Here is an 18247-nt window from a genome sequence, read left to right on the forward strand (position 1 = left end):
TCTTCCCTCTACACTCAGCTCTTCTCCTTCTTCCTTGCTGTCCATAACCATATCTATCTGCTCACCACGCTCTTGCCATGCCTTCAACAGCTGTATTGCTTGCAGAGCACGCACGGATGGCGTTTCTCCAACATAAACTTCAGTTCCTTAGGCCAATTTACAAGTCTGGCTGTCTCTTGCCTCTCCGTGCTTCTCTTCTATTGTTACAACTGAAACCCGATTGGATTAGTTTCACTTGAACCTGAATGTTCAAATGGCATGTGACAATCTGCCAGCAAAGTCACAGGACCCTTAGCAGCCACAGCTAAACCTCGTTTCAAATGTATCAAAACATAATCTTATTTGTATGCCTATCAATCAACACATCTACATAGTTTAAAGCAGACGTTTACAAGTATCAGTCACAAATGACAGCTCCAATAAGCCCTATATGGTAAACGACATGTGAACGGGAGGCTCGTAAAATCATGACTCTTTCGAGTTTTCAGTTTATCGTTCGCTGGTAGGGGTCCTGAATGCTCTGGGCATTGCTGACTAAAGTGAACGAAATGAGTCGAAATATTTGAATTTTGAACAAACGAACAGAAAAGATCAGAGTAAGTACAAATAAAATAGTCCAACTTCCCGTCCACTAGTTTCAACTTGATTAAGCAGACTACCTGAAGCTCTCTATGGCAAGCCTTTTCACGAAACCTCCTCAACATTTATTTCACAAGAGTAGGAAGCCCAGCCGTGAGGCCGGGCATCAAAAAATTAGTTGATACTCATAATGTTCCTCCCCACGGAAATCTTTAGTAAAAGGCGAAAGATTTATGCGATCTGAAGAGAAACCAGAGTGTACTGCAGACTGAAAGAACCGGCTCGCAGCAGGTTCAATTCATTACAAGTCCCGGTGACGTTATATATATATCAATATCACCCAAACTGTAAAGTTGGCAAATCACAGTTTTATTACATTGAAATGAAAACAATCCCACATTCGTAGTGGAAACATGTTGCAGTATTATTATTATATTTAAACATTTAGTAGCCTATAATTCCGTACGAAATGCATGCTGGGGATTATTACAACCACTTATTTCACACCCATTGCTGACACGTGTATAAAATTGAGCACACAGCCATGCAATCTCCATAGACAAAACTTTGGCAGTAGAATGGCCTTACTGAAGAGCTAAGTGCCTATCAACTTGGCACAGTCATAGGATGCCACCTTTCCAACAAGTCAATTCATCAAATTTCTGCCCTGCTAGAGCTGCCCCAGTCAACTGTCAGTGCTGTTATTGTGAAGTGGCAACATCTAGTGGTAACAACAGGTCAGCCACGAAGCGGTAGTCCACACAAGCTCACAGAATGGGACCGCCGAGTGCTGAAGCGCGTAGCTCGTAAAAATGGTCTGTCCTCGGTTGCAACACTCACTTCCGAGTTCCAAACTGCCTCTGGAAGCAACGTCAGTGCAAGAACTGTTCATCATGAGCTTAATGAAATGGGTTTCCATGACCGAGCAGCTGCACAGAAGCCTAAGATCACCATGTTCAATGACAAGCGGCGGCTGGAGTGGTGTAACGCATTATCTGGAAACGCATTAGCTGGAGTGATGAATCACGCATCACCATCTGGTTGTCCAACTGACAAATCTGGGTTAGGCGGATGCCAGGAGAACTCTACCTGCCTCAATGCATAGTGCCAAGTAAAGTTTGGTGGAGGAGGAATAAGGGTCTGGGGCTGTTTTTGATGGTCCGTCCTAGGCCACTTAGTTCCAATGATGTTCCACCTTCTAGACAATTCTGTGCTTCCAACTTTGTGGCAACAGTTTGGGGAAGACCCTTTCCTGTTTCAGCATGACAATGCCCCTGTGCACATAGCGAGGTCCATACAGAAATGGAGTTTGCCAAAAGGAACTTGAAGGACTCTCAGACCATGAGAAACAAGGTCCTCTGGTCTGTTGAAATCAAGATGGAAATCTTTGGACTCAATGCCAAGCGTCAAGTCTGGAGGAAACCTGGTACCATCCCTACGATGAAGCATGGTGGTGGCAGCATCATGCTGTGGGGATGTTTTTCAGTGGCAGGGAGACTAGTCAGGATCAATGGAAAGATGAACAGAGAAAAAAGTAGAGATCCTTGTTGAAAACCTGCTCCAGAGCATTCAGGACCTCAGGCTGAACATCAAATCTAGTCCTACCCCATCAAATCTAGTTTCAAATGTATCAAGAAATAATCTTATTTGCATGTTTATCAATCAACAGATCTACATTGTTCAAAGCACACGTTTATACAAGTCTCAGTCACAAATGACAGCTCCAATAAGCCCTCTATGGTAAACGACATGTGAACGGGAGGCTCCTAAAATCATGACTATTTCGAGTTTTCAGTCATTGTTCGCCGGTAGGGGTCCTGAATGCTCCGGGTATTGCTGACTAAAATGAAGAAAATAAATCGATTTTTTCTTTATTTTTAACAAACGAACAGAAAAGATCAGAGTAAGTAAGTGCAAACAGTCCAACTTCCCGTCACTAGTTCCAACTTAATTAAGCAGACTGCCTGTAAATCTCTATAGCAAGGCCTTCTCAACAAACTTCCTCAACATTTATTTCACAAGAGTAGGAAGCCCAGCCGTGAGGCCGGGCATCAAAAAATTGGTTGATACTCATAATGTTCCTCCCCACGGAAATCTTTAGTAAAAGGCGAAAGATTTATGCGATCTGAAGAGAAACCAGAGTGTACTACAGACTGAAAGAACCGGCTCGCAACACATTCAATTCATTACAAGTCCCGGTAACGTTTTATAAGGCAATATCACCCAAACTGTAAATTCCGCAAATCACAGTTTTATTACATTGGAATGAAAATAATCCCACATTTGTAGTGGACACATGTTGCAGTATTATTATTGTATTTAAACATTTAGTAGCCTATAACTCCGCGCGAAATGCATGCTGGGGATTGTTACAACCACTTCCTAATTTCTCAATCTATGTATAGAGAGAGTGCCATATGCCATACACCACTATTTAATCGAATTATACATGGGAAATAATAACATAGCTATGAGTAAAAGGCATAGTCAAAAAGGAAAACAAATTAATTGAAACGTCTTACGTCTGTATTTCACTGATCCCACCGTGTAACACACTCACACGCATGCGTAGTAGTACAGCTAACATCTCCGCCACATCCCCATAGTGCAGTCCTCAAACAAAGCCTACGTTTTCTAAACTCTGTGTAGACATCTTCATTAGGTCTGGACTTTAAGCATCTGTGTATAATGCATCATTCTGTGTATAGTAGTTTACTCAACTGCAACATGCAAAATTGATTAGCTCCACTCTTTTGATATAATAAAAAAATTCCTAGCGACATGCTGTGGTCATACTAAGTACTACATACCATGATAGCCCATGAAACCCACAGCGTGTAAGGTGGAGGTCGTGGACTGGCCTAAACCATTTATATAGTAGATGGGCTTGCCACATTTTTTTGACACTGATGCTATCATAAGTACATTGAACCATCAAATTATGTGAATCTTGGGTGTCCTTAAAATGGGCCCGTGGACTGTGACAGTGTGAATGATAATGGACTAGTTAAGACAAAAGCCCATGGGCCTAATGGGGCTCCCTCTCATGGCCCTCACGGTTAAAATACACCAATGCAGTCATTTGAGTCCTATCACTTTCTATAGTTTTTAAACATGAAGGCCTAAAGCGGAAAAACAATATGTTAGGCTTGTAGGCCTACAGCTAGAGCTGCTACTACATCTAATTAGCAAAACAACAACAATTAAACAAGGCAACAGTAAACATGTTGTCCCCCACGAATGATGTAGCGCCCCTCTTTGGGCCAATCAGTGTAATTTTTGTAAAGGATGGATCTTTTGGAGATTATTACAGCCTAAATTACGTTCTTTTCATCATCGCTATGCAATCCAGACTGATTTCTGCGACAGTTTCGCTGTTTAAACAAGTTTTGTTAAGCTAATAAAACGAAAACATGAATTCAAACTACTTTTGGGTATCTTGTTAACATTACAACATGAAGTCCATGTCATAAACATTTCTACGTTTCAGAAATGGCAAAGAATGTGTAAACTAATTTGACACATTAAAGTTACTAACCCTACAGATCACGAAGTCAGCTAATTTCCACTCCATGCATATGCAAATCCGTTTGATTCATACACTGGCTTGTCTGGCTGTCATGTTTTTATTTAACCTGCCCTTCCCTTATCAACACTGAAATAATATAATTTCAGTTGTCCTCTATTATAATATTATAATATAATAACCAAGTCCTTTAAAAGTGACCAGTTCTTCCACACTGGTATCAGTCCCACATAGATAACTATTAGAAATTACGTTCTGACAGTCTGCCAGTAGTGAGGAATTCTTCTTCCGTTCCACTGGTTGCACTTCACTGGTGATCTTGTATTGTTTCAGGTACAGTCCTTGAATCGAAGGATATTGCTGCAGCCTCAGACGGTAGATTCTCATAACCTGTAACAAAGGAAAGAAAAAGTGAAAGTAACATGCCCTGGTTTCAAGAGAAATTGATATTTCACATAGATTTCCCTAAGTAAGCATGTCCCAATTATCAGGATAACGTTGGACATTTCACCTAGACATCCCTAATATGACGACTGCGGTATACATCATAGAAGCTCATCAGGTTCTGATCATCTTACTATGCTTCTTCACCCGGGATTGGCCCCCGATTGCTAATCAATCAGTTCTTTATTCTCCAGGCTCAGCTTTGTCATCAACATGGACAACCTTGCAATGAGTGACGTATCCATCGTGATTTTCCCTGGACTTCTACTGCTGACCTCGTTAGAAGCCAAACTTGATAAGGACCTTCCCATTTTGGCCCTAACGCGTCTGTCACATATTCCTTTACCATCACCCACTGTCCTGGTACTACGTCATGTCCCCCTTCGGGAGTTATTCCCCACGCCTCTTTTACTTGTCTGTCTGCTTCCCTTACTGCATTAGAGAGTTGTATGCAATAGTTAAGCATTGTGTCACTCATAAAGTGAACGCCGGCTTTCTCAAGCCTAACGTGCCTGGTAGTGACATGAGTCGAACTGTGACGACGTCAAACGGACTCAACCCTGTGGCTTTGTTATGTGTTGCCCGTATACTACATAATACCGTAGGCAATGCATGTGGTCATGCCATCCCTTCTTGATGCATCTTTGAAAGTCTCTCTTTCGAAACCCAATTTGTGTGTTCTACCAGTCCACTCGATTGAGGATGATAAGGCAGTGTAGATGCCAGTCTATGTTCAGAAGACGAGCTACCTCCTGACAAACCTTTCCTGTGAAATGAGTGCCTTGGACGGAATCTAATTGTTCCCGGTTGGGAATTATTTCTCAAATTAGAATTTTAGCTGTGTGTTGTGCAGTGCATTTCTTAGCGTAGAGTAGGTTTCAAGCCATCGTGAGAAACTATCAACAAGGACCAGCATATCTTCATGTCTTTTACATTTGGGAAGTGTGATATAATCCAGCTGTAGATGTCTGAAGGGTCCTGGTGGGGCAGGCGCTCGTCGTGTTTGTACTTCCACTCGTCCTTTGGGGTTATTTTCCATACAAATGTTGTAATTCGCTACAACAGCCTCAGCCTCTTTCCGCACATCAGGATTCCACCATTTGCCCACAAAACGATAAACTATCTTGTCCACACCAATGTATCCCAAAGAGTGGATCTGTGTCACCAAGTACGGTAAGAGTGCATTTGGCGCTACACATCTCAGGTTGTATTTCCACACCCCTTCTTGACTGAGTTTGCATCCTGCAGCCATCCATTCCCACACTTCATCTTTTGGTGCACTGCTTTGCATATCTCTAATGTGTTGCAACGTATCCAAGGTGTATCTCCTCGTCAGTTTAGGTGTCAGAGGTGTTCTCTTTGCAGCCGCCTTAGCAGCTCTGTCAGCCAAATCATTACCTTTACTGTCATCTGTAAAGATTTTTCCATGTGCTTTCATGTTCAAAATTGCAACTTGTCCAGGTAACTGGAGAGCATTCAGTAGAGCCATCACCTCTGGTCCATTCTTCACAGGAGCTCCCAGTGATGTCATGAATCCTCTGTTTTTCCATATTTTTCCAAAATCATGGGTAACACCAAAAGCATATCTTGAGTCTGTGTAAATGTTGGCTGTTTTTCCTTCAGCCTGTTTACATGCTTCTGTCAAAGCCACCAATTCCATCACCTGTGCTGATGTTCCTGCAGGTAACGTGCCTGTCACTATCACATTGTCCATTGTAGTAAATGCCCAGCCAGCCTGCCTTCCTTATTTAAAAAAATAAAAAAAGAGCAGCATGTGGACACTTGATGTTGGTCAAGAACAAGTGATGCCACCATCGACACAGTAAGTAGCCTGCATAGCTCTGAGACAGGGACCCCATCCCAACGCCACATCATCCAATTTCTCCGAATAGTAGCCTACAGGTTTCTGACAATCACGATGGTCTTGTGTCAGAACTGAAGTCATGTAGCCATTTTCTTTCAGCCACAAAGAGGGTGAATGGTTGGCCTGAGTCTGGAATGTCCAAAGCCGGTACTGATGACAAAGCTAGTTTGAGCTTGCCTAAAACCTCTGTTCTTCCTTTGAAGGCAACAGTCTTTTGAATCAGGGTCTCCCTTGAGGAGGTCGTTAATGGATTGTGCAATTTCGACGAAGGAGTCCACTCAGCATCTATTGTAATTGCACAAGCCCATGAAGGAGCGAAGTACTTTAATAGTAGTGGGCTCTTTAGGCAGCTTGTATGGCAGCCATACAATTTTGTGTCATCAGTTGACCAAGATAGGGCTAGCTTTATGGCCTTTGGCATGCAGGTGGTCTAACAGGGATTTTTAGATCCTTAGCGTGTGTTTCCTCATCTTCTGAAGCCAACAATATATCATCAACATATTGTATGACAACAGATGACATCTGAGGGAGAGCTTGGAGATGTCTCCGCAATGCCCAATGGTAAATCTAAGGACTATTAGGAAGGCCCATAGGAGTCCTAGTCCACTGATACCATTGACCATCCTCAGAAAAAGCAAGGCATGGACGGACCTCTGGTTGTAAGGGTACAGACCAGACAGAACCCATTAGCCACATCAATGACTGAGAACACAGAGTGAGCAGGTGACAATGAGGAAAAAATGGTTGAGGTGTCAGCCACCAGTGGAGTGAGCTTGGAGATGGCTTAATTTGCATTCCTGTAGTCCACAGTCACTCGCCAGTCACCACTTGATTTTTTCACTGTCCATACTGGGCTATCGGAGGCAGAATGTGTATTTTCAACTATACCCATGTCCCATAGATCTTTAATCACTACTTTAGTAGCGGCCATAGCTTCCTTGCTAATGGAAAATTGTTTTGTGCAAGGTAGGGCAACACCTGTAAAGCACACTGGTTCCATATCCAAAGTTCCACACTAATTTTTCTTCGTAGTCCAAATAGGATGGTTCTGAACTGTAGATCCCTGCATCAATCTTCATTGGACCAAAATAAATTGATAATGATTTGGTTTGTTTCATATCTGTCTCCAGATATATCCAAACGCTCGTGCAGGTCCATCCGAAAACTTCAAAAAGTTATATTACAGGTGCTGGGGACTGTCAAACTAAGTATAGAATCAATCTTTAGGATGTTGTTATCATAAATCGTCAATAAAGTTCCAACCGGAGAATTCCTATGTCTGTAGAGAAGCCATGAAACGCAGGCCGCTATCATGTGAAATGCACGTGACCAGGACTTGGCTCTCTCATCTAAAAACACATTGTAAATCTTGCAAAAATGTTGCAAATAAATTGGTCTATTTACTGGCCTGCTACACCAGATGAAAAGTTACGGTTAACAGGTAAAAAACTGTTTTCTAAACTCCCTAGTGTAGGGGCTAGCTTTTTAGACTATCATATACATTTAAAGCCTGAATGAATAACCACGTGGTAAAAAAAAAGACGAGAGCAATTTAGATATTAAATGATCTCTCTGCCTCATCATGCTATTTCCACACACCATCACACACATACGACTATAGTCAGCAGCAACCAAAATGGCTACAGAAATCACATCCACACATACTGGCACTATATGCCTACTGTCTTTATATTCCACTGGGAGAGCGTTCTTATCATTGTGTCAGCCTCCCTGTGGCAGAACCAGGGGCAGAAGTCACCTCCCCGGGGATGAGTTCTAACGAGCCAGGAGGTTTGGTGACAGATAGACAGTAGCAGAGCAACTCTTCATTCTGTCAGATTTTCTCTTGAATGTATTACCAGTGTGATGAGAGGGTCTTTATGATTTCAATGGTCTCACATTCTGTCTACAGTTATATAGCCTACATCGAATATCATTAGCCTTCAAAATGTGTATTCTTTGACCATGGTCTATTTTTACCATGGTCAAATTCAAAACAAAGTCCGCTACAATGCAAATTGTGCAGGGTAGGTGGTTAGTGAAATAATGCACATATACACATTTGTTCTAATTTGCTCTCATTGTACAAATGATGAGAAGCAAACAGACGTGTGAATGTATGACACAGAGAGAAAGAGAGAGAGAGAGAGAGAGAGAGAGAGAGAGAGAGAGAGAGAGAGGGTGTGCGAGGGAGAGCACAAATGAAATCACAGGGGCTGTCCAATATCATCACTAAGGTGAATCTCTAAAACACTTTTTTTTTTATCTCCCCCCCCCCCCCCCAGTTTGTCCTGTTTTCACAGAGCCATGGACCTCACGGCAGAGTGTCATTGAAGCCACTACCAACATTTTCTGACTTTTGAATCAGTCTGAAGTGTTCTAAGTTTTCTTCCAAGGGAATTGCTCCCAGACTTTGATTGCCACGGTGTCCAGATTTGTTCGACATAAGACATTCAGGGACGAGATGAGGATACTATTCATCAGCTTTGCCATCTTCTGTCTGTGGCTTCTACCAATGGTAAGCTACAGTATTTGACATTATTTTCACATGAGGGTTGGCAATCATCTTCAGATAAACGGCTACTAAATGCTATACAGAGAGTTTAAGTAAACGTGGCTTTTGTAAATTCTCAAAAGTGTTTCGTCTTTGTGCCTGTTCATACCTTCTTCATTTTGTGTGTTCACATGCAGAGAAAAATCTGTGATTGTGATGTGGATTTGAGAGGGAGAGGGAAAGCATAACTATAAATAAAATATTAAATTCCCATTATATAACAAATCCATCCCTGGGGCAAGAAAACAACAGGATCATATTGATTATCTGAATAATTATTCTGCTGAACATAGAGGGAGCATTTCAGTCCTCACACTACCACAAAGCCATAGGCTACAGATGGAAATCAATGATAAGACATTCTCTGTCTCTATGGTAGAGGTTGATAGTTATGAAGTTGTGTGCTATGCAGAGATATGTTGATGGTGATAACATAGAATAAGGGTTTTGGGTACACTGTAAAGGGGTTACCATGAATTGTAAAGTAGCTTACTGGCAGCTCGTGGCAAGAAAATTCTGTATTTCATATTACAGTACACTTCCTGTAATATAAATATGGTGCCAAAGCATGTACTGTGTAATGACACACAGTACACAACTGTAAAATGGACTATTAGACTGTCAATTTTAGTTTGTATTTCACAGAATTTTATTTTACAAGGGATTGGTGCAAGCCGGTTGGCTGCTTGGTAAAGTGTTAAGTTTACAAATATTCTAGAATATTAATGAATATTTGGTGTTTTATATCACTTGAATTTCTAAAGGCTTCCAAACTGGCAGCGTCTACAGGGAATAACAGACAAAAAAATGTTTTATTCATACAGTTTAAAATGTTCAAGTTCAAATTCAATCCATCATTAATTTCAAATCCTAAATAATAAACAATTCCAACAATAAGCAACCAATTAAAATTAGGCAAACCAAATGGTCATCCAATCAAACGAAAACAGAAAAACTAAAGCAATCAATCAATCAATCAATCAAAAAGGAATCAGAAAAAAATCTGTCTGTCAGTCACTCAGTCCTCAATGTGTCTGTGTCTTTTTGTTGGGGGGGGGGGGGGGGGGCCTGGGCTGGCAGTTGCTGGAAGCTGGTGGCAGTTGTGCTAGGTGGGTGCGGTGTACAGGGTTGTTGCTGGATGTGGCTGGGACCGGGAAAACCTGGGTTGGTACTGGTGTTGGGGCCAGGACTGGAAGTCATGCTGGGACCGGGAAAACCTGGGTCGGTACTGGTGTTGGGGCCAGGACTGGAAGTCATGCTGGGACCGAGGCTAGAGGATTGGTGCTGGGGACTGGGAAAAACAGGTTTAAGACATGCTGCCACTCAAATCTCTCCCAGACTGTATACATGTTAAATTGACAGGGAATATAACTAGTGATAGAGCCGACTCGTTCGCGAACGACCTAAGAGCCAGCTCCTGTAGGTGAACTTTGGGAGCCGGCTTGTATATCAGAAGAGCTGAATCTATTTATAAAAATATAAAAAAATTAAGATATGAATAATCAAAAGATTTAAATTAATAGAATTAACTAATTCAAAGAGCGAAAAATGAAATAAAATAATATAGGCCTAAATATAAATATAGGCTCAAGTGCGCACACATTCATTCTGACTGTCTGCTCAGACTAACAGCCTCACTTGTTGTTCCTGTCAATCAGACACGCAGTGTCAACCAATGAACCAAAGATGCGTGAGGGAGGGCCGAGCCAACTCACTCACAGTCACACACTTAGCAGCCGAGGAGAGAGAGGAAGGACAGCTGTGAAAACAACAGCTGGAAAATGAGTCAGAAGCACAGTAGCATTTGGATGCATTTTAATAATGTAGACAATATTAGAGCACAGTGTAGAATTTGCCAAAACAAAATCTCATATAAAGCTGGTTCTACACACAACTTTACACCAGCATATGCGAACTGTGCACCCAACTGTGAAGCTAGCTGTAGCGGAGCTTCCAGAAACTAGCGGGCCTGCTAGTGATAGTGGTGGAGCCAGCACCTCCACACGGGAGATGTATCCACTCAGTCAAGTAGGCCTACTCCGCAACCCACAGCAACGCAGTCTTCTATGGAACAGTTTATGCCAAAGTCTATGTCTGTAGCAAAACAAGGCCAAATTGATATTGCATTGGCTAAAATTATTGCCACCGATTTCCAGTCATTTTCGATCGTGGATGACAGAGGTTTTAGAAATTATAGCAATAGTCTAAATCCAATGTACACAATTCCAAGCAGGAAAACGTTTTCAAAATCACATATTCCACAACTGTACGAGAGCACACAGGCTTCAGTACGAGAAAGAGTCCAGAAAGCTACTGCAGTTTGCCTTACCACTGACTGCTGGACATCAAGGGTAACCACTTCTTACATGTCAGTTACATGTCACTTCATTGAAGATTTGTCGATGCCTAGCTGTCTTCTGGACTACTTTGAGTTCAGCAACAGACACACCTCAGAGAACTTGGCAGAGGAACTGTTGAGAGTGGCCAGAGAATGGCAAGCAGACGGAAAAATTGTCTGTTGTGTTAGCGACAATGTAGCTAACACAACCCAAAAAATCTTGCCATGAAAATGTTTAAATGGATGTCTTGCCCACACAATCAACCTGATTGTAGGAGATGTTCTGAAGGTGATGAAGCCCACTGTGGACAAAGTGAAAGCAGCTGTGGAATACTTCCACAGGAGCGCTGAAAACCTAGTCTACACAACGACAGATGAGGCCTAAACAAGACTGCACTACAAGGTGGAATTCAACATTTTATATGTTGAAGTGGTTTCTTGAGTCAAAGGATGCCATCATCTCTACCCTGGCCATTGTCAATGCACCTGTTGATGCTCTGGCCCAAGAGGAATGGGAGGTGGTGGAGGAGGTGTGCAGAGTCCTGGAACCCTTTGAGCAGGTCACTGTAGATGCTGTTTTACGAGAGAGCAACTGGGGATGCAGCACGAAGGAATCCCTCAGCAGATGCCATAATGGAGGTCCGATCCTATTTGGAAGAGCCCTTCCGCCAAAGATCTGCAGATCCTCTGAGCATGTGGAAGAACCTGGCCTCTTACTAAAGTCATGACAGGGAGACTTTGCATAGTGGCCACATCCGTTCCCTTAGAGGGTTTTCTCGAAAACGGGACAAACAATTACTGAGAGAAGAAACCGCATCAGTCCCTCGAAAGTGAGGCAGCTTGCATTTCGGAATGCAAATCTCTCATAAAAGAAAAATATGGTCAGCATTGCTGTGTGCTGCTGGTTATAACATGGCAATAAGGAAGAGAGAGAAAAGAGGGACCAGTTTAATGTTAAGTGGGATGCTGCAGTTTTGCACATTGTTATTTATTTTTCTTTGATATGGTGCAATATTCTATTATGTTGTTCAGATTGTATTCGTTTTGAATGGTTAGATTTATATGCACTTGGTTTATATACATTAAAAGGTTACTTAACTTTAAATGCAAATGTTTAATATAATTATTTTTCATAACAAACCAATGCATTTTTAAATACATTGTGGTTAAGGTAGAGTATGATTTCATTTAATAACTTAATTAGAATTGTTTTAACACCAATCATAGTCAAACTATCGCAAACTGTTTGAGATGAAAAAATACAAAACACATTTTTTTTAAAGAGCCGTTTGGGAGCCAAAAGAGCCAGTTCTTTTTGGTGAGCTCAGCTGAACAAACAGGCTTACTGAAAAGAGCCAGAATGCCCATCACTAAATTTAACCAGATAGGAGTTAAATTGGTACAGCACTCTCACTCATGGGTGCAACAAAGATAGCCTTTTACAAGGCACGCCTCAAAATATGCTATTGAGCCAAAAACAACAACAACCATGCACCTACTAGTGGTCAAAAGGTTTTTGGCCCTCCAAAAATATGGTAAGGTACTGTAAACTGTGGGGTGGAATTACAGCACCATTCGAAATACAGCAATCTTTCCCTACCGACAACATTCCCACAATGCACCATAATGTTCAGTATGACGCAGTAAAACGTTTGAGTATTTTACTGTTGAAAATACAACAACAAAAATTACAGTATAATTTACAGTTTTCCATTACAGTGTAGAACTTCCTCAAAGTTCATTTCTCTTTATCTATGTTATGATCTTATATTCAACATACCCCAGAAGACTCTGGTTCCCTCAAACTGTCTCATGGTGATAAATAATTCCAAATGCTATTTGTGTCTATGCAGTTGTAAGGTCTGAAGATGTTCACTTACGTAACGGCATTACTTCATCCTCTTGATGATAGCAATAAAGACACTGTTACCCACATTTAGCAAATTCACGATTTGTTATCAATGCACTGGATGAATGAGGTATTCATTTAAAATAATACTATCAAAAATTGAAGAACACATACTCTTATTGAACTGGGATCATTAGACAGACGGAATCTACAGTCTCCATATTAATGCTATATTAATCACTTTTTTTAAAATTCATGCACCAATAATAACTAGAAATGTTATCATTTAATTGGCCTCTTCGGTCGCAAATTAACTCCATGTGTCGTTACAGTACACATCATCCTGAGGGTTGACAGCTGTACCGGGTTAAACTGATCATTTGCTCAGCAAACACAATCTGGAGAAACATACAGTGCATTCATTGTTCACATTAGAGAGTTGTTCTAACTCGGTTATGGCGCAACTCAGGTTGAGTGTTTTCCTCGGGGGGCTCAGCATGAACCACAGTGAGCCGTAACACCATTTTGATGATCTATCCATTTACCAAAAGCAGCCTCAATTTTCTTTCCCCCAGCACTATTCTCACACATGACGATCATGTGAGTACACAAATGATTATTGCCCATGGAGCCGTGTGTAACACGTGCACCATCTTTCACTGCCATCCCCATTACCATGAGCTGAGGTTTCCCATGTCAGATTGTATTCTAACCCAGCCACGGCCAGACATACAGACAACCGGACACAGAGCCACTGGACATGACTGTCAGAGTGTGGTGCCCAATTAGAGCTGGAGCATGGCTGGCTTACCACCCTGCTAGTGGAGGAGATGAATGCAGTGGCTCAGAGTTCTTCATTAGCCTGATAAGGGTTCTGTAATGGATCATTGGTTTGACAGTGGATTACAGACAGGAGAGTAGTTATGAGAGGGCATGCAGAGAAAAGAAACGTAGTTAAAGCTATACTATACGTTGATGATGTGTAGGCTAACATTCTATATACAGATGGGCTGAGTATATAGTAAGGATATATCATATTACCAATCAGTGAATGGGATTGGGAGCATGCTATGCTGTATAATATTGGTCCCGTGGGCTTGGCATATAGTACACTGTAGCAGACATTACAACCCACCGTTGTGTACTTAATCTCAGAAATATTGGATTGATAGAAAATCCTCATGACTGATGTGCTTATTAGTATTTATGTATTTTTATGGAACACGTCAATAGGTGGTAGCCTTTCTAGCTCAGTAAGTGTCATTATAATGATTCATCCAAAGATAATTGAGGAACATCATTCCCTTTCTATTTAAGCCTGAAAATAATTGAGGTGGAATGTTGCCAGTTCCAATTTGAAGAAAAGAGACATATTATGCCACGGCCATGAATTTATCTGTTTCCTAATCTTGATCACTGATCACGAAATCGGCAAGAACTCAAATGTGTGTGTGTGTGTGTGTGTGTGTGTGTGTGTGTGTGTGTGTGTGTGTGTGTGTGTGTTTTTTTTTCTGTAGCTGACAACTATGAAACAGATAACAGATGGCTGCAGCAGAGCACATGGAGCCAAGCTGACTTCACACTCAGCTGTGTCTGACAGTCACATTTACATGAGCACTTAGTGCAGCACAGTCTATACTCTCCAACTATATGTTACAATCAACCTACCAATGAAACACTCCTGGGCCACAACGGCTCGGGGCAAGAACAGAGAGACTGTATCCAATGTCTTTTGGAGTGGATAATGGATCGATGAGATTAACTATCTTTTTATACATTTTCATGAGCTCGTGGCATCATCCCATCATTTTAATAATGTCTTTGTCAATTCCTCATTAACACTCATGTACTCTTAATTGTAGTTTTAGGATCATGTGGGAACTGATCAATAGATTTCTACCTTTACTTTATCAAGGTTACATCCATATCAAGCCCACAGGCATGTGAAGATTGACAGCAATTCATTAGAGACAAAGAGAGAGACGGACTGAAAAAAATACAAAACTTATCCTTCATTCATCTGTCCATAGGTGCAGGAGGAGGATGCTGGGAAGACCTTGGACTATCTGAACCTCGATCCAAATGTTGACAACACCTCACAGCCCCTTACCTACGAAATAGGAAGGAGGGGGAAAGAAGGAAACCTTGGAGCTGCATTGAAAGTCAAACACCTTTCCAAAGATGTATCCACCAAGCCTAAGGCCTCCAGCTATAGCTCTGTGGGCCCATATGGCTGGTCACAGAACCTCTCCCTCCCCTTGGATCAGTCACAGTTTCTCTCCAAATCCAAGCCCCCCATAAAAACACCTATCAAGGTCAAGAAGACCTTTGGGTGGGGCAACTTCTACCTCAACATCAAAACCATCAAGTTCAGCCTGCTGGTGACAGGTAAGATAGTGGACCACATCAACGGCACCTTCAGTGTGTACTTCCGCCACAACTCGTCCCGTCTGGGGAATATCTCAGTGAGCATCGTTCCTCCCTCCAAAGCCGTGGAATGGGAGGATGTGGGACGCCCGAAACTCCACTTCCAGAGTCAGCCGCAGTCCACCCCCAATGAGCACCGGCAGGAGATGAAGGCCCTCAACTGCGTGGTGGAGTACCAGAGGACCAACAGAGCCAAGAAAACAAAGCCATGCCTCTACGATCCCTCCCAGACCTGCTACTCAGAACACACCCAGTCTCACGCCGCTTGGATCTGTGCCAAGCCCTTCAAGGTCATCTGTGTATTCATCTTTTTTCTCAGCGCCGACTACAAACTGGCACAGAAGGTCTGTCCAGACTACAACTTCCAGGCTGATCTCCAGCACTTTGGAAGACAAGGATAGTGGATGAACTAGGCGGGTTATTAAAGCATGCTTTCCTTCATCTCCTATATCATTGGAGAAAGGGTAGAGATGGAGAGATTTGCTTGGTAGAATGGAAGTCGTCAGTACCGGGATAATATTTTGATAATACACCACTGAAGGGTAGAAGAATTACAGAATATCGAGTAGTGGTTGTTATAGTAGTGGTAGTGGTTGTTATATTTGGGGTCAAATATTGAATTGGTTGGAGTGATGCTCCATGTGCATGCCAAAGCAGCTGGTATTAGCACAACAATAATTCCTATTTTTTACTACTGTAATTATGTTTGTGTAAGTTGTCTGCTTTTTTGTCACATATTGCCCATCTGTGATGGCCCTTACATTAAACCTTTTCACTATTCATTTGGGGACATATTGCAACCATGGCACCGCATCTACACAAAGAAAATGCCAACCTAACCAATTGCTTAATGTCTGTGAGTTGAGTGGACTTCAAAAGGAAATTAATTTGAGCTAGTGTTTAGGTTTGTTTTAGCTGAATTTCAACAAGCTTGTTGAGTAAATTGCAAATGTATGTTTGCTCAAAACCACTTAAAATTACACTCATCGTTATCACATTTCCCAGGGTGCTCTATTGCAGGTTGATTTTCAGAATTGTTTGCTTCAATACCTGTGTTGTTTGTACATTGACTGGTTGATTAATCGTATACTACACAAACATAAATAACATACTTTTTTCCAATCTAATCCAACTTGTTAGTAGTTGGGTTTATTACACCCGTTACTGAGATGTTAATCTCAGTTAACCCAGAACCAGGGCGTAGCCACCCATTGGAGAGCCAGGCCCACCCAATCAGATTGAGCAACAACCAAAATTATGTATAAATATATATACACACTGAACAAAAATATGAACACAACATGTAAAGTGTTGGTCCCATGTTTCACGAGCTGAAATAAAATATCCCAGGAATGTTCCATATGAACAAAAACATTATTTCTCTCAAATGTTGTGCACACATTTGTTTTCATCCCTGTTATTAATCATTTTTCTTTTGCCAATATACTCCATCCACCTGGCAGGTGTGGCATATCAAGAAGCTGATTAAACAGCATGATCAGTACACAGGTGAACCTCGTGCTGGGGACAATAAAAGGCCAGACTAAAATGTGCAGTTTTGTCACACAACACAATGCCACAGATGTCTCAAGTTTTGAGTTAGTGTGCAAGTGGCATGCTGACTGCAGGCATGTCCATCCGAGCTGTTGCCAGGTAATTAAATGTTCATTTCTCTACCATAAGCCACCTCCAACATCGTTTTAGAGAATTTGACAGCACATCCAACCGGCCTCACAACCGCAGATCATGTGTAATCACGCCAGCCCAGGACATCCACATCCGGCTTCTTCACCTGCGGGATCGTTTGAGACCAGCCAACCGGACAGCTGATGAAACTGCGTTTGCACAACCGAAGAATATCTGCACGAACTGTCAGAAACCATCTCAGGAAAGCTCATCTGTGTGCTCATCATCGTCACCAGGGTTTTCACCTGACTGCAGTTTGGCGTTGTAAGTGACTCAGTGGAACGCTGGAGAAGTGTGCTCTTCATGTATAAATCCCATTTTTAACTTTACCTGGCAGATGGCAGACAGTGTGTATGGTGTTGTGTAGGGTGAGCAGTTTTCTGATGTCAACGTTGGGGACAGAATACCCCATTGTGGCAGTGGGTTTATGTTATGGGCAGGTATAAGCTACGGACAACGAACACAATTGCAATTTCACAGAGATACCGTGACGAGATCCTGAGAACCACTGTCATGCCATTCATTCGCCACCATCACCTCATGTTTCAGAATAATTATGCACAGTCCCATGTCTCAAGGATCTGTACACAATTCCTGGAGACTGAAAATGTCCCAGTTTTTCCATGGCCTGCATACTCACCAGACAGGTCACCCATTGAGCATGTTTGAGATGCTCTGGATAGACATGTACGACAGCGTGTTCCAATTCCCACCAATATCCAGCAACTTCGCACAGCCATTGAAGAGGAGTGGGACAACATTCCACAGGCCACAATCAACAAATTTATCAAATTGATCATGAGGCAAATGTTGATCATACCAGGCACTGACTAGATCCACACTCCAACTTTTTTTTAAAGGTATCTCTACCAACAGTTGCATATCTATTCCCCAGTCATGTGAAATCCATAGATTAGGGCCTAATAAAATTATTTGAGTTGACAGATTTCCTTATGTGAACTGTAATTCAGTAAAATCTC

The 18247-nt window shown here is 41.9% G+C and overlaps 1 protein-coding gene and 2 non-coding genes across 3 annotated transcripts; 1 reads left to right on the forward strand and 2 right to left on the reverse strand.

Annotated features, from left to right (window-relative positions):
* Positions 1-723: 723 nt before the first annotated feature.
* LOC139417657 (U5 spliceosomal RNA) lies at positions 724-839 on the reverse strand. Its single transcript, XR_011635205.1, has one exon. It is a non-coding gene; the product is annotated as a U5 spliceosomal RNA (small nuclear RNA).
* Positions 840-1881: 1042 nt separating this feature from the next.
* On the forward strand, positions 1882-15982 carry LOC139417548 (neurexophilin-2-like). Its single transcript, XM_071166790.1, has 2 exons — positions 1882-1989; positions 15185-15982. The coding sequence occupies exons 1-2, from the start codon at positions 1882-1884 to the stop codon at positions 15980-15982; spliced, it is 906 nt and encodes a 301-aa protein (XP_071022891.1).
* On the reverse strand, positions 2609-2724 carry LOC139417645 (U5 spliceosomal RNA). Its single transcript, XR_011635194.1, has one exon. It is a non-coding gene; the product is annotated as a U5 spliceosomal RNA (small nuclear RNA).
* Positions 15983-18247: the final 2265 nt, after the last annotated feature.

This window comes from Oncorhynchus clarkii, chromosome 9 (genome assembly GCF_045791955.1).
Source record: "Oncorhynchus clarkii lewisi isolate Uvic-CL-2024 chromosome 9, UVic_Ocla_1.0, whole genome shotgun sequence".
Lineage (NCBI taxonomy): Eukaryota > Metazoa > Chordata > Actinopteri > Salmoniformes > Salmonidae > Oncorhynchus > Oncorhynchus clarkii.